Source organism: Rhinolophus ferrumequinum, chromosome 5, assembly GCF_004115265.2.
Source record: "Rhinolophus ferrumequinum isolate MPI-CBG mRhiFer1 chromosome 5, mRhiFer1_v1.p, whole genome shotgun sequence".
Classification (NCBI taxonomy): domain Eukaryota; kingdom Metazoa; phylum Chordata; class Mammalia; order Chiroptera; family Rhinolophidae; genus Rhinolophus; species Rhinolophus ferrumequinum.
Genome location: NC_046288.1, coordinates 38,318,433 through 38,339,178, shown reverse-complemented (window position 1 = coordinate 38,339,178; position 20,746 = coordinate 38,318,433). Strand labels below are relative to the sequence as shown.

The following is a 20,746-nucleotide window of genomic DNA, read 5'->3' as shown; positions in this document are numbered from 1 at the left end:
TCCCATCACAACCTACTCAGTAGCAGGAAGCCATTTAGGTCAATAATACCACATTTCAGAAAAAATGACTGAGAGCTGCTCTGGTCAAGAGGCAGTCCTCATGGCCACAACACATTATGTGTAGTCATGAGAAACCAGTAGTCAGAAACAACAGTCTATTGCTTAAGATATTAACCGAGGGACCAAAGTACAACATATGTATGAGGGGATAATGACAAATCACCAAGTTGAATAAGCATTGGCAAGTCTGCTTATACAGGAAAACTTGCCTCAAAACTGTTCTTTGCACCAGACTGTGATCCAGGACTATTTCTCTATGCTCTGAGTATATTTACAGTTTCATACATGACTGCACATCCAATCTCAGGATGTACTAAGATATTTCAGAAATCCTGGGAATTCCTAAAACCAAATGTCTGTAAACATCACCAGGACAAAGTTGGAATTTTAAAAAAAGACAACCTCAAGGCTCCATGAATGAATCTGTGCAAAGGTTAGAAAGGTCTTATCTAATGGGATTTTTCTACCAAATCCTGCCTACCTTTGATATCACATTACAATTACAGAAGACTCAGGAATGCTAAACTCTGGGCACACTACCTCTAAAGTGAGTATAAAATAATATTGGGGAAGGCAAGCGCAAGAGTTTTGGGAAGCATAAGTAAATCTGAGCAGTATTTGCTTTCTAAAAACTTATTTTCAGTAGCATGGCAACTCTTCAAACAACCTGAAAACTAGTTGCGTAAGACAAAGACCTACAAACGTTCTGATTGAGATAGCATGAGATATCCCAGTGAACACATGATAGCATTACTACTTTCACAGTGCTCTTGGAAAGATACATTGTAGCAGTATCCAAACAAAACAGCTGTTAGTTATCAGCTTTTCTGAGAGCGATCTAATTAATAAAATGGATTTATTAATTCAAACTATATTGAATATGAAAAGTAAAAAAAAAGAAAGAAAGAAACTCTTCTTTCTGAGAAAAAATAAATAGAGTTACCCCAACACACATATTTGGATTTGCTGATTTTCAGTCAAGATCACCCCCAGCAGAGTTTGGGGATGCAAAACTTAAAGCAAGAAGAATGGGAAAGGATGGGAGGTAAGAATAGCAGAGTAGCTGACAAGGAGGGTAACCTGTTTACATATTTTCCTTTGGAATCAAATCCATCTAGCTAGATAAGCATCTATACCGGTAGTGCTACGCCAGGCCTACCTACATCTACAGTCAATTAAGAGACTATAGCTGCCCAAGTTCACCTGCAAAAGAACTGAAGTCTATGACTCTGCTCAATACGGAGTCCACAGGATCAGAGTCCAGAGAACCAGGCTAAATAGGAAGAAGAAAACACACCAAAACCAGCAGTTCATGTCCTCATTTCCCAGATGTTCCAGTCCAATAAAATCTAATTATGTCATTGAAACCAAAAACAAATAATCCTTGTTTGTAATAAGAAAGAATTTAACCTACTTAAAACTGAAAGAGGGTAGAGGTGAGGGGAAAATAATGAAAAACACATTTAGAAATATAGAATTTATTTATATTCCTGTAAAAGTTTCACATTCTATACATGGTTACCATAAGAGATATAATACTCTCAGACTTTAAGATGGCATTATATTGCTATCAAACATTGCTTATGCTATGTGAGTTGGGAAACACCTCTTTTCCCCTTTAAAAAATTTAAGGCTCAGTTTCCAAAAGGTTAATTTTTACCACTTATTTTTCTGTTTAAGAAACTGGGAAAGTTCTAAAAGAAACTACAAAGCAGTGGAAGGAAGGTAAGGCGCAATGCCATACATTTCACTCATTCATACTCCTGATAAAGATAATCAATGTGATTTTTTTGTTGTTGTAAAAGGCTCCTCCTATTTGAAATGGGTTTGGTTACAGTAGATGGAAGAGGCACTAGGTACAGATCTTTAGCATACAAACAAGGAAAGCTAAAATCTCTATCACCAGTTGCTGTCTACATGTATTTATTCGCAACTTGCCTACATATAAATAAATGCACTCACACAGTAACTTGGACTCTCTTCTTTGGTAAAGCTCACCAAATGGTATTTCTCTTCAACACACTAGTAAAAAATATTAACATTTCCTTTCCGCTTTCAGATCAGGAAGCCACAAAGTTATCCTTTCTCCTAAATACGGTCCTCCATTTTTCTTTTCAACCTTGCAGAAGAACATAACCACGATGGTAACCTAGAACTGAGGTATAATCTCACTGTTTAAGTAACTGAAGGGAGTAAGAGGAAAAGGCATGAGAAAGCTAATCATGAAAAAAAGTTTGGGGTATTTTTTGAGAATTACCATATCAACGAGTTCCAAACACAAAGAGTTCCAAAGTGGTTTGGAAGCACTTTCTCCTACACAAATATTTCATTCAACCGACAATGACATAATCTTTTACAAAAGGCAGAATCTGCTTAAACTCGGTCAACTACCTTAAAATTTAGGAGGCTAATGCTATAACAACAACAAAAGGGCTTGGATGGCCTCTGTCATCAAGAGGTAGAAACCATCATCCGGTAGAAAAGATTAACACTAAAAAACAAACAATAAAACAAAACAACAGCCCCCTCAAAAAAACCACACACACACACACACACACACACACACACACACACACTCCATTTCTAAGGGCTAGTTCTGAGAAACCAAGCTGTATGTCCAGGGTGACAATCAGTCTGATTCCAAGTTGAGAGCTCCATTGCCCACGATCATCTTACTGTAGTTCTTCTGTTGCTCTTCCTTAAAAGTGTCCTTCACCTTAGCTCTCTTCAGCCCGCCATCCCTGGGAATAGAAAGGCAAATAAATAAAAGATACTTCCAGCAATTATTTAAAAGGGTTACCTAATAATACATGCTGCGTGGTGCCATGATACTTAAGCAGCTGGTCAGCAATGGGGAAAAGAACACTAGAATTTGGAAGCAGAATGACCCAGATTCCAGTCTCTGCTCTACCATTTACCAGAGATGTGTGTTACTTTGAGGAAGGAAACATCGCTTTGAGGCTTGGTTAAAATAAAGAATAATATTTCCACTCAGTTTCTTTTTAGAACTTAGGGCTTCTACCAGTGGTGCCAAAAAATGTATATAAGTGGACACTTTGGTCAACGTTGCTCAAGCAGTAGTTCGCCGTAATCAGAAGTACTTGGATGCTGATGCTAACCACTTTGAGCACCTCTTGTAATTGCAGAAGTCAAACGTAACTTGTATTCATCTTTTGTTATCAGTATATATTTAATGTTACAATTTTAATAGCTTTTTCCTTTTTTAAAATGCGTATATATTTTTTGGCACCCTCTGTATATTCAAAATGTAGACTCTATATTAAAACTAGGATTATTTCCCCATCTCTTCCCCCAAGGAAAACAATGACTGGGGTTTTTTTTTTTCCACCTAATTGTCCTATGTCTTACCAAAAAACCATATGGACAATTTAAAATATGCACACAAGAAATAGTGAGGGTACTGTATACGTGTGGGTAAATTCCTTAAAGATAAATGGACTAACCATTATTCAAATCTAAACCTATGTCTAACAAGTTGTATTTTCACCCACACTATATTTCAAGTATTTATAACCTTCCGTATTCCAAGACTGACTCAGAAAAAAACAAACAACAACATAATAATAAGTTGCATTCAACCAGCAGCTAGTGCCTGTGTAAGCAGCATTCCTTAATTCAGAGTTCGTGAATCTTTGAACTCTCTCCAGGGTGGTGAAAACACAGACCTGCCTGAGTTATGAGGATTCTGTGTGTGCCTCTCTTTGGAGAACTCAAACAAACAACAAACTGGAAGAGCTGGAAGGAGATTGGACTATTAGGATTCCCTCGCTCTCCTAATCAAATATTTTCAATTTTAACTCCCAGGAGAGCATGGACTGAGAACTTGCTTACTTTATACTGTGCCTGTTTAATTTTAACCCAGTTAAGTACAAATGTTTACCAAGTACTCTCTGATGGTGATGAATAAATCACAGGTTAGCCAGTGAACTCAATGCCATGAAGACAGAACTTGACCTACAAACAGACACCTGTCTGAGTCCACTGCAGTGTTCTGGCCTCTAGAGTCAAATCTAAGATACAGAGTCTACCAGTAAGTCCTCAACTTAAAAACAGACAGCAGACCACAAATTTTCCAGAGGGTCAGTGGTAGAAAATTTCCATGAAACAAGATTATAAAGTGTCATCAGGTCCCCAGAAGTGTCCACAAAAGCCCCTTTTATCCAAATAGTTAGCCTCTAACTATTCATAGCATTTAAGCGAATTCTGAATAGTAAGAACTAAGGAAGGGAGGGAGAGACTGAAGAAAGGCTATTCTTCCTTTCCTGAAGTCCAAGCTAAAACTGGCAAAAAAAAAGAAAAGAAGTTAGCAACATTTGACCTTGAATACACTGATGTGATTTTTAAGTAATTGTCCTTCTCAAGCATCCAGTAAACCTCACACTGTTCTCAGCACCCCAACTGTGACCTGCCCCCCCTAAAGACTTCAAAATTGTACCTACTTCCCCTTTGCAATGGCAGATTTTAGTTCTTCAGGCGGAGTAGCCATATTTACACGCCAGTTTAAGATGATACAATTAAATTCTTACTTAATCTAGGAGGAAACTGATCTAGACATGTTGACTCAGACCCAGTGGGTGAATGACAAATACATTTGGAAAGATAGTGAGTATATTTTCTTTTTAAAGAGGCCAAGTAATTAAAAGTAACCTTTTATTATAAGAATGCATGTGGCCTGATAAAAAGAAATTGAAAAATTCTGAGGATCATTTCTGAAAGATTCCAATCTGATTAGGAGTCTGAACTGTAGCTGACTTCTCTTGGCTGTTTTCATCTCTCAAGGCTTTCTTCCTTTCCTTGGTGTCTGAGGCTACTGAGCCAAAGCTCCAAGCTTTGCATAATGGCTTCAGGGCACTAGCAGGGCTGGGTTGTCAGGTAAGAGGAAAGGAGTAAGGAATAGAAAACAATGAACAAGAAAGAGGAAGCCAGTTATACAAAGAATATGGACCACTAGGGCATTTGTAAACTAAAGCATTGGGAAGCCTGTCATTTCATAATGTTATGATGTTTATAATTTAGTTTCACATATTCCAACTTAGAAGGTGCAATACAAGTGTTAGCCTTAACCTATCGTAACCCTAGTCTTGACCTTAGGGTCAGTCAGTTGCCCTAAATCAAGAACTCATACTCAGGGGTGGTCAGCCAGGACATTAATCAGAAGGCCATCATAAGGCTTCAGCTATTTTTATCTCCCACTAAACTCCCAAGTTTTGTTAATTAGCATAATGAATTTTAGAAATGAGTTTTCACTGTAGAAATTAGCGGCTTGTTAATTAGCATAATGGATGCCAGAAATAGTCTTTCCTGGCTGAAATGAGCTGTATTCAAGATACGCACATAAACAAAATATTTTAGAGACATTCCCCACTCTTGCATAAAGGAGCATAAGAATCCAACAATCCCTACCTCCAGAGGCTTAACCCCTACACAGTCTCGGGTTCCTCTGCAGGTTCAGATCTTCTCACTTGCCTGGCTGACAGCCTGACTCAGTCAAATCCTGCTCTAGAACACTGCTCCAATTGCCTCCAATAAACTTTTCATATAAAATGTTTTCAAAACACCAAAAAAGATAGATAGCAGGGACTTTACTAAATTTATAGGACTTGAAATACAAGCTTGCTAGCTATAATGTCTGTGTATGTGAGAATTTAATCTCCCATTATAATGTAGCTATAGCTAACCCTCATTGAGGCAGACTAAATGTTTGTTTCCCCTGCAAAATTCATATATTGAAGCCAAAACTCCCAATATGATGGTATTTGGAAATGGGACCTTTAACCAGTTAAGATTATGATGGTGGGGATCTCATGATGGGATTAGTTTTCTCATAAGAAGAGACATCAAAGTGGAAGTAGCCTGTCCAACTTCCAGTCTATGCTCTTAAAGACATAGATATGTCCTTCTTGTTTTAATTCCTCACTGCTATCCAATTGCTGAACATACTGGGTAGAGCTGGAGCAGCCATCTCGGAACATGAAGTAGAAGCACATTCAGGGTGGTAGCGCAATACAGAATGAGCTATTTTGCCAACCTGGACTGCCTATGTTTAAATGAGAGGGATAAACTTCTCTTATTTAAGCCATTGTTATGTTGTATAAACCTTATCACTGTCAGCTAACCCTCCAGCTAACGAGCATAATAAATCACATTATTAAAAGTTTTTTTTTTTAATTAAAAAAAATTGATAGTACTTCTGAAAAATTTCTTACCAGGGAAGCTCAGTCAATCCTCCTTGTCTAGCAATAGCAGACTTAACCCTATTAGCAAATTGGACCGCATCTTCTCCTTCCTGGAAAATAAATTACAAGTACATCCTAGGAATAGAGTCTTCAAATAATGCCTTAAAATGTCTCATAATCATTTAGATTTGGTTTAAAATATAGGATTCACATTTTAGTTCAAATACGAGGTGTGATCAAAAACTACAGTGAATGCTTAAATTAAAAAAATGTTTTACAGTAAAAAACACATTGCCATTAATCCCCCTCAAAGTACTCCCCCTCGCTTCAAACACACTTACCCTTCATTTTTGCCACTTTCTGAAGCAGTGCTGAAGTCCTCTTTCATAGTTGCGCTGTTGTAGCTGCCTCGATGTCCTGAATCCATTCAAAACCTTTACCTTTCATGGTCATTTTGACTTTGGGGAAGAGCCAGAAGTTGCATGGTCCCAGATTCGGTGAATAAAGTTGATGAGGGCCCGCCATAATTGTTTTTATTTGACAGAAATTGCCATACCAAAAGTGATATATGAAACAGATCAAAAACTACGGTGAATGCTGCTGCAGAATGCCATCCAACAGAAAGGCAGAGATCTTCAATAAAGGAAGTGGTACGTTGAACCTTAGTAACAGTGTGTGACAAGTTTCAGCTTGTTCAGTGCAGTCAGTCAGGTGTGAACTACAGTTGAGAGAAGGTGTGTTTTAAAGTGTGCCGTAAATCATCCTCCATCATGACAACACTCCATGTCACAGATAGCTTCTGGTATGGCAATTTCTTTCCAATAAAAAAAAAAGGTGTGTCTTCATCCACCTTATTTATCAGATCTTGCACTGTGCAACTCCTGGCTCTTCCCCAAAGTCAAAATGATTCAGGACATTAAGGCAGCCATGACAGCGCAACTAAAGACACTCACGAAAGAGGACTTCCAGAACTGCTTCAGAAAACTCAATTGCTTCAGAATGATGGGATAAGTGTATCTGAAGCAAGGGGGAGTATTTTGATGGGGATTGATGGCAATGTGTCTTTTACTGTAATAAATTTTTTTAACTTAAATATTCACCATATTGCTTGATCACACCTCGTATGTTCTATTCTCAGTCGTAGCAAATATTGTTTTATCAAGAAAATGTAGTGCTGTATTAATTTTTTTTATATGTGTATACGTTTATTATAGTCTTTCTATAGTCTTAACCAAGATACAACATTCCATAATATCTGTAGGCTCAATAAACCAACAGCAATTGTAAACACTATTATGGAAGAGAGTCTCCGAATATAAATTGGCCTTATTGGAAGAGAAGTACATCTTTAAAAATTGACTCATTTGCTGAGAAAGCAGAAAGGAAGCCCTGCTCTAGCTGATGTGAGGAAGGGAGACACCCAGGTTCTCAGGTAAAGGTTTTCTCACCTTCATCTGATTAGCTATAACACCAAAGAGAGCTGTTATCAATGGCATACCTCTCTGGTCATGGGAGGCATGTACCATACGTCACACACGATGGCCCAGCTGGTCATCATTCGAAGCAGATAGCTCACCATGTTGTATTTACTACTGTTCCAAAATGGATCACCAAACTGAGGGTTATACTTTGGAAAAAGAAAAGAAAGTACATCCCAGTTATGAATTAAGTGGTGTTTTCTTATCCAAGTCAATGTTTTCAAGATGGCAGGCCAAACATCTCTATCAGACCACCCCAAAAAATGAAGCTTCTTTGTTTGAATGATCAAAACGGTAAACTGGCCCAGCAACCTCCTCTGACAAGAGCTCCAAAGCATTGCAATGAGAGGGTGATTTACATGACTCTTAAATGTCTGTCTCCCCACTTAACTAAAAATGGGAACAGTATCTGTTTTGCCAATCACTGTGTCATCAGTACTCAGGCATTGGTCTGGCACACAGTCCCCTAGTACATATCAATGGACAGAGAATAATCAAGCAAATTGTGCAAAATGTAAACAATTGGGGAATCTGAGTAAAGACTATACAAGTGTTGCTTATTCTTGCAAATTTTTAATTTGAAAGTATATCAAAATAAAGTTACCAAATAACTGTCCTCTTTTTATTGGGGCGGGGGAGGGGATCTGTTTTACCTTAATTGCAACTGGGTGTATGGTTCCTCCGATTTCAAAGCTTCCTTTTTTAAACATCATGACTGAAGTATTATTGATGCAAGTTCCTACAGGGAAATGAGAGTGGGGGTGGTGAATATTGTTTAAAGGAGTCATTTTTTAAAACAAACTTTTAAAGGAATTACTTTGAAATAAAATAATTTAAAGTATTCAAATCATATGAAAATTACAGACATTTTACCACCATTTCACAAGCCAAGTCCTGCTTAATTAGTAATTCGACAGTTCTAAACAGGTTTAATAACAAACTTTTACTTTACTATTGAATACGCTTGAGATACAATTTCTTCACAGTAAGTGACAATTTCAACACACTTAAAATAAGGACCTTGAAAAAGTTATGGACAATACTTTTCTCAGTTCATTACCCAGAAATAACTTTTAAGATCAAAACGTACCATGATTTCCATCAAATCTCAAAAGAAGCAAGGAATTACTAGCTCAGAGAAGGCCATCACATTCCCATAGAACAGCAGAGATCTGGACAGAAAGTGCCAATTCTAGAACAATTCGATTCCTCATATACTTTTGGTACTTATTGTTATCAACTATAGGTTGGTAGGCAGTCCCTCTCTTACCTTCAGGAAAGATTAATATGGGCAATTTTTTCTTATCAGTAATGTGTTCTTTCAGTCTGTAAAGAAAAATAAAGGATCAAAATACTATCTTTAAAAAGAGAGAGATGGGAATCCTCTTTGGTAATCTTTACAGGCTACTAGCACAAATGAAATGGTAAGACAATAAGGAGAAAAGTAAGTAAGATATAAGTAAAGGAAATAAACTCAAATTGGTCCCTTTCTAAAAAAGTATAAGGCTATCTGCACTATTTCAATTTTTCTCAAAGTGAGTGATTTTCACGGACTTCTGACTACTCTTTAAAAGAATGCCAAGCAGTCAGGTGAACTCTGGAGCCTCTGTGTCATGAGCTCTGTGCTCTTCCCCCTGTACTTACATTTTCTCATTTGAAAAATGGGAATATTGGTTGCTGGGCCTGTCTGCCTTACAGCCATGAAGTATCAAAGACTCCTTAAATGGGTCAGGCTGAACTTTCCTATAAAATAGCCACCGTAAAGCTGAGAATAACGAAAGTTCTTCCAGGCTTAGGTCCTGCCCTCCCTGCAGCCAGTCCTATACTCCCAACTGCTCACCAGAAGCTGATGGACTGAGATAGAGAGATTACACATGTCAGAGTGTCCCATTGCTAAAAAAAATCTCAAGATGAGGGAGAGTTTTTCTAGCCTTAAACAGACTTTAACAAGTACTTTTCAATGTATTCTTAAGAGCATTGCCCACCTTCATGCTTATAGCAGCAATGCCCAGAGGGCCTTCAGTTAAAAACCTCAGGCAAACAGCTGTTTCCCAGCAAAGGTTTCTGGTACCTCATCTCCATCCTAAGCCCCGGAGGTGTCTTCTCCTGTCCCATAAAGAATATTAGTTCTGTCTGTAGACAGAGCTAAGTAATAACGGTCATTCAGCAAACACTTACTTAATCAACCATCTTTCAGAAAACAGTGACCAGTTATTTAACCTTCTAGGTAGTAATTTTTAACTTTGAAAATTCAGTGATTGGACTATATCTAAGTCACAGCAATATAAACTTATAGGCCTCCTAACGTCATCATATAGCCCACTATGTCCACCGAACTAAAAATTTAAAAATCTATCTAAGACAGGTGACTCATCAGAAAAAGCCAACCACAAATGGAGCTAAATATATTTTAGTTTTAATCTTTAGTACTGTTCTTCCCTCTCTGACAGGAAGGCCAAGATTCATCAGATTTTATGCTACCCCCACAGATACTGAGAAACATCAGCACTTACCTCTTAGTAACCAGGTGTCGATCCTTCATTTCTGAGCGTTCAAACCAGACATGTGGACAAGCCTTGACCATAGCTCTCTGAATAATTCCCATCAATCCACCATGAACCTGACCAACCTAGAAATACCATGAGAAAAAGAGAAAAATGGAAAGGAATGGCTGTCCAAGAAAGCTGTTTTTTTTAAACAGTAGGAGTAAGTTCCTATTCCTTACTAAGAGAAAAGATAGGCCTTCTTTTACTGACTAACACTTTTAGTCTACATAAAGGACATGAATGGCCAAATATAAGCAAAAGGTGTTCTTTCGTAGAAACTTTGAATTTTAAACTATGTTGCTTATGCTAGCTATAGTCTAGCTTTAAAAAGTCAAGAGAAATGCAAATTAAAACTATACTGAAATACCATTTCTCACCCATCAGATTGACAAAGGCTCAAAAGCTTGACAATGCACTCCGAGCCAAGGTTGTGAGAAATGAGCACTCTCACACGTTGCTTGGGAGAGAGGCGATTATAACATCCACAGAAGAAAATTTGGTAACATGTATCAAAACTACACATAGATTTATCTTTCAACTCAATAATTCCATTTCTAAGAACTTATCTTGAATATATACCATTTCATTCCAACAAAATGAAAATACAAATGCACAAGGTTTTAATTACAGCATTATTTAGATTTTAGAAACTATCTAAATGTCCAAACGTAAGAAATTAAATGAATAAACTATGGTGCATGCACTAAATGGAGTACTATGCAGCTGGGAAAAGAAAACGGTTGAAATTTATGACTGAAGGAGTGATTTCCAGGAGATATTATTAAGTAAAAAAAGCAAATTAAAAGAGCAAATATAGTACACTACCTTTTGTATAAGACAGAAAGGAAAATATACGCATATATATGTTTACATCTACAAAATTAAAGAATAACGAAAACTAGTGAAACTGGAAACTTACAAGGGTAGGGGGGAATGGGGTAGAATGGACATGGGAGGGAGTGACGCTTCTATAAGTTTGGCTTTTTTGTTTAATTTTGACATTTGGAAGCATGTAATGTCTTAAATTTTAAAAAATTAAATCAACAAGAATGGGACTAGCAAACTGAAACAGATAAACGCAGCTGTATTTCAAATGAATAAAATAACAACACTGAAGGAAGAGGGGGAAAAAATCCAAGAAATGTAAAAAGATAGTATTTAACCACACACCCTCCATCTTGAGTGGGTACCAAGAAGAACTGCAAAATACCTCGAATTATTTTTACATTTGTTTTTTGTAGTAAAACAGGTGAAGCAAGTCTGAAGCAATTTTGGATATATTATAGAATTGAGAAAATGAGTTGATATTGTTGGTAAATAAGATATTCACTGTAAAAAAAAAAGGAAGATACAAATATGGATTGAAGGAAGGAACACCATGAATTGGATAAATTGGTATAGAGTCAGATTTCCAATATTATATCAATGTTAGAAATAATATTAGAAATATTAAATACAAATATGTTAAAAATATAAATATTTCACATGCATTTTTATGTAGAGACAGAGAGAAAGCCAGTGTATGAAAATGCAAATAATAAAGCAAATGAGGCCAAATGTTACCAATAGGTAAATATGGATAAAGGGCATATGGATGTTCTATGTAGCATTCACATTTTTATACCTTATCTGTAAAGTCAGAAAATACTTCTAAGTTAAAAAAAGAAACAGTAAACGTCTTAAGATGAAAAAAAAAATTTGAAAGGACACCGGGGATTGGATCTTAGCGAAAAGAGACCTCTGGAGGGTAGCAGTTCAGTTGCCTCCTACTTCTGCCTTCTTGCCTCTTTAAATCCAATTGGCTTTAGGTTTCTATCATTCAACCCTTTGGAAAGTTCATAGGTATTATGCTTTTCTGAACCATGGCTAATAATGTAATTGTAGTTATACATGATCAAAAAGCATGGAAAATGCCAAGAAAATTCTGAGGCTCTCAGTAACAAATGAGTTGTACCCAACAATTTGTTGACCAGAACACAGAATGAATACAGTAGAAACACAAAGCCATGATTAGACAAGTTGGTTAAAATGCCCGAACCTCTGCTTTCTTGTCTATAACAAAATCTCAGCCCTAACTTCACTGAATTACAGGGAAAGTCAAATATAATGGATGTGAAAGTGCTTGTCCACATAACTGCAAGGAATTATTATATACACAGCCATAACTGTGCTGGGGGGGTTTATCAAGATTCTTAACGTGAGGGTCCTTAGATGGGTTTTCCAGGGATCCATAAGTATCTTGAAATTACACATATAATTGTGTTTGTGTGATGCACATGCATGTGGTGATGATGGTGGTTTGTTTGTTTTTTCTAAAAAACAAGGAGGAGGGTACATATGTATTAACTTATTCCTAACCTAAAAAAGATTAAGAACTACCAGTCCCCATAAGACTTTTCAGATAGTTTGTTTAAAGCTTCCTTAGATTCAGAAAGAGCTCCATAACTGAGAAACTTGAAAACGTATTAAAATGTTGTTGCCCATGAATTACACATCTGAACTTATATTTTAGACAGAGTAAATAGCTGGCAATAACTTAGAAGTGTTTACAAAGACTTTCAAAACCCCCTCAGTGATTGTATAACCTATGGATAGTCAAATACCAGCACATGTGCCAGAACTCCCCACTCTCTTCCCTACAGCAGACACTTAATCAGTAATGGCTCCCTTCAAATGCCTTCCCAGAAAAGTACACCAGACCAAGACTATCAGTCACTGCAGCTGACAAGTAAAAAAAAATTCCATCTGCTCTTCTTAAAGACCAAGGCATCACCATGAGATATGATGGAAGATTCTCCAGGACCCCTCTCCATCATTCTATTCCACATACCATAGGGCAGATCTACCACCACACAGGAAAGGACATTTTTAATTATCCTCCAAAATTTACCTGACACAGACATAAAGGAGATGAAGGAAATCTTAACAAGTTTTTAAGGGCGACAGAAAAACACAGATTTGAAAAAATACCAGAATGTGGTTCATCCCATGAGAAGATCTTTTGAGGTGTTTGGTTTTACTTTGGGCTTTGTGGTTTGTTGTATGCTTTTGTTTTGTTTTGTTGTTTTCTTCCCTTTGGGGGCTTTGGGCAAGAACTAAGAAAGGCAATGTGGTATAAAGAAATATTTGCCTTTCTTGCTTGATCCTCATTAAAATGAGCCAGATTTTTTTATTATTATTATTATTATATATGACTCCCTGAAGGAAGACAGAACTAACAGGCTGATAAGGGATTTGTACAGCTCTAAGGAGGAAGATTTTAATGTCTCAAAGTGTTATTAAACATCCCAGGGATTTTAGAAGCAAGATGGAATCAACTTCATAAAGTCCCATCAAGCTTGTCTACATTTCAGTAAGTTAAATTTTTATTACCTTAAATATAATGGCTATTTTCTTTCTTTTTTTTGCACTATATATTCCTCATGTAAATATACTGTATAACCTGTATCGCTACAGTAGTATATATAACCCAGTCACTTTGTAATATAAAACTAACTTTCTAATGTGTGCCAAAATAAATTAAACGTTTGAGCAATCCACAAAACACGCAACTCCTTAAAATATCAAAGAGCTGATCTTACCATAGCATAGCATCCATCCGTTGTCAAGATCAAAACATCGATTGGGGAGGTATGGTTGGCAACACAAATGCCTCCCTTCTGGGGTCTGTACTGCCTGCAATTATAAACAATGGTGTATACTAAACCTTGAAAAATGGCCACTATTTTGCAGAACAGCATGTAGAGATTTTATCCTATTTTGTTTTAAACAGTCCATTAAACAAATAAAGTTTTGAAGTATATGGGCCCATCTTTAAAAAAGTTATCTCTCTGAAGAACTGACTCTGGGTGGTGAATACACAATGGGATTTATAGATGATATAATACAGAATTGTACACCTGAAATCTATGCAATTTTACTAACAATTGTCACCCCAATAAATTAAAAAAAAAAGAAATGAAACTTTTCCATTTTTCTGTATGTTTGAAAATTTTTATAATAAAATGTTAGAAAAAAAAGTTATCTCTAGGCTATAATGATGGGATTGGGATAAGAGTATAGGAGAAAGGAAACCTGATTTTTCCTTTACATGTATTTATGTTGTTTTTCATAAAAATCATATTTTCCTTTTATGATGAAAAAATAACTTCGAAATATTAGACTGAATTACAAAGATTCCATAACTTTAACAAATTTTGTGATATGTAAGTTTCATTTATTTTATTATAAATTATTTTCATATTATTTCAATCTTCATAAGCATCACTATAGAGGCTTCATGGTGATCCACAGAGTAAATTTACTGTAGTTTCCTTCCTCCTTCCTATGCCCCCAAAGCAGAGATTGGCAAGCTTTTTCTCTCATGGGCCAGCTAATAAATATTCTAGGCTTTGAAAGCCAGCCCATCCCAGTCAAAACTACTGGACTCTGCTGTTTTGGCACAAAGGCGGCCTCATACAATATGTAAATGAATGAGCATGGCTGTGTTCCAATAAAAAAACAGATGGCAGGTTCCATTGGGCCTATGGTCCAATAGTTTAGTTTGCCGACCTCTGTCCTAGAACGCAACCAGTATTTGACACAAATGAAGCAAAGTAGTTTTCTTTGGGCTTAAATGGAAAAGACAAGGGAACAAATGTGTAACAACTTTAGCACTGTTCCTTAAAATTAGAAGCAATTCTATAAAAAGTTATGAACTCCTCTCTATGAAATTAAAGCACTTTTCTGTAAAAGGTATCTCCTCGGCTCACACTTCTACCAAAGCATTTTCTTCTACTCCTCACCCCCAAACTCATAGCTCAATCACAAAATCATATAATTTTAGAAATGTAAGGGGTCTTTGATGTTGGTAACACAAGGGAAAGCCAAATGATAAAATGTTTGCCTTCTACAAATGAGACAGAAAGATCCAGTAAAAAATAGGCCTGTCCTAGAACTTTTAAAACAATGATGTCAAATGTAAAAATAATAATTTTTTTTAACAGAAAATAATTCAAAAGCAATCAAAATTACTTTCACTTAGGTAATAATTTCACGTAGCTACCTTTATCCTCTATGACTAGGGGTGAGGGAATCAGAATGTCATGTTCTGTTTTAAGGCTCTGTTACAGAATTTCAGAAGTGGCAGGACTGAGACCGGAAACCAGGACTCTAGTCTCCGGGTCTAGTTCTCCTTCCACCATGCACCAGGCCTGTCACCTTCATCACTGTCTACATAAGATAGGCCCAGTTCAAAATCTGCTCCATATTAGCTATGTGACCCTAGACAACCAATTCCAGAGCCTCCATTTCTTCATTTGTAAAGCACCTCTTATAGGCCTGGCCTGCACACCATAAATGCCCAAGACTAAGTGTCATTACATGTTTATTAGTATGTTCCTTCCCTAAATGAACTGTTTTTTAAAAGTTGTTTTTGGGCACTGTTATGTCTATGACGGTCTAAGCAGTAGAGATGAACACACAGGAAGTACTCTTATTTCATCTGCTTCCTGCCACCCACTGCTGTCAATCACACACTGGATTTACCCAGAGAAAGGCAGGCATGAAGCCAGCAGACACTCACTTGTTATGATAATGAATGGTACCAGAGAGGGCTCGCACACAGATCCGGCAGCAAGTCAGGTGGACTAGTTCACTCAACCAGTTTTTGAGGCTAAAGGAAAGAAAACATTTTCTTTATTGTGCAGTTCTGGGCACTCCTAGGAAACAATACAATAAAAGCTTCAATGTGCTCCTTCACAGCAGCATACTGTGTTCTGATACAGAGGCACAGTTCAAATCTTATAGTCTCACTGAGGCATTTAGGACAAACTCTAATGGAAAATAGCTCCCACCTACTAGACTATCATGATAAAATCCTGACCAAGACAAGCTGAAGCTTCCTTGATCTCAGCCTTAAGAGCTCGACAATTCTAGAAGACTCTCTTGCTTTCCTTGAGTTCCTCAGTTCATTTGCTTCCTACTCTTTCTTTCCCCTTTGAAAAACACAAATTCTTACAATTTATAAGAAAGTATGATAGAAAATCAAATAAAGACTATGAATACGGAGTAAGCAGGATTTTAACAATTGTGTTCAGGCCATAAATTTGATGTAATACATAGGAATCAGACTAATGTTCTCTTTGTGGACACAGCTAAGAAAAGGGACAATCCTATTTACGGCTGGGTGGAAGGAAACATTTTCACCTGCTGTCTGGCAGCTGGCCAACCAGTGTAGTTCCAATAACCAACAAACTGATGCCAATGAAAGCCAACGTAACCCTGAAAAAGAAAAGGTAACACAAAAGTTTAGTTGACTAGTAGGGGTAAAGGAAAATAACTGAAAAGTTCATAAAGAATGAAATTGTAAGTAAGTTGTGGAGCCCCCATGCTATGGAATATGGGCCAGCCATTAAAAGAATTGAGTAAATCTATAGATTCTGACATGGAAGGATGGTCCTTAGTACATTTTGAGAGCAAACAAGCAATGTTTCAAAATAATATATAGAAAAATGATACCATTTTATAAATAACAGCAAGCACATAACTAGTCTATAGATGCATAGAGAACACCTGGAAATTGGTTCACAAAATGGTCAAGTTCAATCTATATAATCATCAGAGGGCTAAGTAGGCTAGTGAAGGGAATTAATTAAAAGTCTTGCCCTTCTGCTTTTCTGAATTATTTTAATTGTTAAAGTATTCTGAATTATTTTAAATACACACATATTAATTTCTTGTATGATATAAGAAAAAGTTTTATGTTGTATTATATAAAGGAGTCATTTCAGGTTGAAAGTCACCTATTTTTGTTCAGGATACTCTGGTATGGATGATATGGTTGTAAAAGGAAATATCTTGAAAAGGTCTGAAAATAACTTGTTTCTCTGTGTTTTTTTAATGACAGGGAACAATAAGGTACAATTCAAATTTTTCTCAAAGGAATTTAAAATTTATAGCAAATGGAAAGACAGTTAGACTTAAAGGCTCTTTCATAATAAGAACATCAAATTGCATCACCATGTAGGAATTCCTTAATGTACATCTAACTTGTCCCTTTGTGTGGTTCAAGATAACTTGGAAGTTAGTAAATAAGATGCCTGACCATACCGCTAATCTCCACGTAGACACTTCCTCATTTTTGAAAAGTGTTTTTAATATACCTTCCAATCACTTCAGAAAGAAAACACTCTCATTTTTAGAAATGTAAATAGAATTACTCAAAAAGAAAAAGAAAAAGTTCAGATTTTACATCTTTCCAAATCGATAGGGCATCCTTATAAAAATGTTGCTAAGGTGTTAAATTCTTGGTTTAAAATCTTTTGACACAGCAATTTGAAGGTCAGACTCAGTTTTCTTTGATGCCATATTTTCATGTCAGTCACTGATGTAATAACTAAGTCATTGTTTTAGTCTCATCCATCAATTATGCAAAAATTTTAATATGTTTACTATCTTGCCCTAATGAGAATCATTTGTTCCTACACATTAAATCAGAAGGAGTTACATTTTATCATGTTCAACAATTGTGTTCAAAACGACTGAAAGTTTTTATTTGTTAGATTAACAGGCCAGAAAATTCTGTTTCCTAGTTTAAGGGAGTCAGCATGAGAGCTCTCGTAGATGACACGGGTTTCAACAATCTGTTTTTTTAATAGCTTTACTGAGCTACAATTCACATACCATAAAATTCACCCATTTAAAATCTACAACTAAGAGATTTTTGTCATATTCACAGAGTTGTGCAACCATCAACACAATCAATTTTAGCACAATCTGTTTTTTAAATGCTCACTTTGTAGCAACTCCTTCTATTAAAAACCATTTACAAAGCAATTCTTTTATAATGAAGAGTGTGTACTAAAAGTAGGACTCTCAATTCTGCCATCTTGTTCTTGGGTGCTTACATTACTGGATTATCTTAAATCTGTTGTTTCTCTGCAAGAATCTTTTATGTCACTTATCTAATTTGTGAACATTAGTTTAGTGTAAACTAGATAATAGAATCATATCTTTCACTGGGCACCCATGGCAGGTGAAAGTTAACCAACGAATGAAGGATCTCACGTACTCTGTGTTGTAAAATCCTCATTCTTCCCTCAGGTTGCCTTGGATAAGGTGCCTGACCGATGGATGAAGTGAAGATATAAGAGCTAATCTATATATTCAACTTTACTGAAGTTTCATTTCTTTTTAAGAATAAAAACAGAATAAATGGGAGCTTTAATTATAAATAGACTAGAAATGGCCAAGAAATAAGAGCTCAAATATTTCCTTCCTATATACCAATGGATAGTCTTATGTATGCCCAGAGTACACGATCTCCACTTCGGGAAGATTGGCATAAGGTTCGAGCAAAAGTATATGTGAAACCTTGAATTTCACTTTATCACAGCTGGAATGAGTCCCAAAAGATGTACCATGCCCCAACATCTAGACACTGGCCACATGAGCACAAGGAAACACAAAGAGCTTCTTAGAAATGTGCCTTTGCCTATACTTAAGCAATCTCCTCCATTGTAGTAAACCTGAATGAGGCACGTATAGACAACCCTAGGGATGGTAAAGAGGTTTCAGCTCATGTGCCAATTTTGTTGGCTGGTAGCCACTGCCTGGAAAGCTCTATTGAGAGGATGCCAAGTCCGTGTCCAGGGAAATGAAGCAAGATAATCAACAGAAATGCTGTGATTGGCACACATACTTTTTACCTACTACCATGGTGCTAAAGACCTTGGTCACTTGCACTTCATCCCACTGCCCAGTGTCACCTCTTCTACTCTTGTGTTCCGTACCATAGTTCCAGTCAACTGGGCTTAAGGGTACCTCCTCATCAAGTGGCACTCAACGTTAGAACCAGAAGGAGACCCAGCTGTGGAACTTTTAATAAGAAAAGTGAATGATCATAATGGAATTGGATGAAACAAATTTACTCTTCTGAATGGTTCTCTCCCATGTGGTAAACACTCTCGGGAATTTTTTCTCTTCTGTGCAGCTATGAGCTGCTATAGGCCAGCAAAGAGAGGCAGTTATAGTTTGGTTGACACACAAGTGAATGAAAAACTGTAAATCATCCTCTCTCTCCTTTTTTCTCACTTCTCTTTTCTATCCATCATCAAACTATCTGTGACTGAAAGAGTAACATAGTTCCAGACTGACATACATTGGATTCTGAATACTTGTACACACCTTCATTTGGGAAAAAATGTGAAAGAACAGATACTCAATACTTTTCTATGGAAGTAACATTTGATAGTGTTTTCTAAGTGGAAAGGAGTGAGATTAGTATCATAATAGTCTCATGTGGCGAATACATAACATGATTTTAAAAGAAAGGTGGATTATACCATCAAAAATACTGGTCAGGAGACATACCTCAGAGGTAGTAGGAAACAGTAGCGTACTATGACACCCAGCACCCACACCATGGTGAGCCGCAGACTGATGTACTGGAAATTTATATTGGTCCTTGTAAGGAGATTCCATGATACTAGCTCCTCTGAGGAGAACCTCTGGGTCACTTCATCTTCCACAATGGCTTCCAATCCCTTCTTGGAGAAATAAAACACGTCAGACAGCTCAAAGTCCCTTCCTCGCAGACCAGAGAGCCCTTTTTCCATGGGTGACTCATCTCTTTGGATAATACCTTAAAAGAAAGCATCAGGATATGAGAAAATGCCACAGGACATAAGAACAACTGACCAAAAGGAAAACTGTGCAGAAGACATGCAAATAAATGTAATAGGTAGCATGAAGCAGAATTCAGAAATAAAAAACAAGCAACTACAGTGGGAAAGAGGTAAAATTACTGAGTCTGCATGAAATGGCCTCTACTCAATTATTTCAGTTCATTCCAGAGGAATTTGGGTCCTCAATAACTCGCTTGCTTGTATTTCCTCCCTACACCCCATTAGGGAAAGATCTCACAGAAAGAAAAAACAAACTCTCCCCAAGTATAGATCTAGACTGTAAAAATAAAGAGTTCTGTTTTCCCCTGATAAAAACAATAAAGCCAAAAAGCAAGCAAAATGGCAAAAGATATTTACCACAAATGGCAAATGGTTGAAGTTTTTAGTATATAAAAATTATCTACTAAGAAAAACATAGCCCCCTTAGAAAAGTAAGCAAAGTCAACTGAATTAATAGAAGCAACATAAATAGTTAATAAATATATTAAAATCTTTTTTCTAGTAATTAAAGAAATGTGAACTAAAGACAGGCCTATTTACATTATGAAATCAGCATTTTTGTTTAATGATAAATTTCAATGACAGAAATAATACAGGTTCTCTCATAATCAATTTGTATTAACATGGAACTATAAGAACTTTGTCAAAATCTGTTTGTCATGAAGAAACTATAGTTTTGCTGATTATTCAATAATTCCGATTCTAGGAATCTGTCATAAGAAAATAATCAGAAATGTTGGCAAGAGTATTCACTGTAGCATTTTCATTATAGTCAATCCAGACAATGAAATACAATACAT

General features: G+C 36.5%; 1 protein-coding gene across 1 annotated transcript in view; it reads right to left on the bottom strand.

Annotated features, from left to right (window-relative positions):
- Positions 1–1,528: 1,528 nt before the first annotated feature.
- Positions 1,529–20,746, bottom strand: part of GPAT3 (glycerol-3-phosphate acyltransferase 3) — a 52,109-nt gene continuing 32,891 nt past the window's right edge. The window contains exons 3-12 of the mRNA XM_033106596.1: positions 19,633–19,903; positions 16,468–16,542; positions 15,845–15,934; positions 13,863–13,956; positions 10,249–10,364; positions 9,006–9,061; positions 8,389–8,474; positions 7,756–7,884; positions 6,288–6,367; positions 1,529–2,801 (exon numbers count right to left, since the gene is read on the bottom strand). Of these exons, the coding sequence (XP_032962487.1) occupies positions 2,690–2,801; positions 6,288–6,367; positions 7,756–7,884; positions 8,389–8,474; positions 9,006–9,061; positions 10,249–10,364; positions 13,863–13,956; positions 15,845–15,934; positions 16,468–16,542; positions 19,633–19,903 (1,109 nt within the window). The 3' untranslated portion in view covers positions 1,529–2,689. The remainder of the gene's footprint in view (positions 2,802–6,287; positions 6,368–7,755; positions 7,885–8,388; positions 8,475–9,005; positions 9,062–10,248; positions 10,365–13,862; positions 13,957–15,844; positions 15,935–16,467; positions 16,543–19,632; positions 19,904–20,746) is intronic.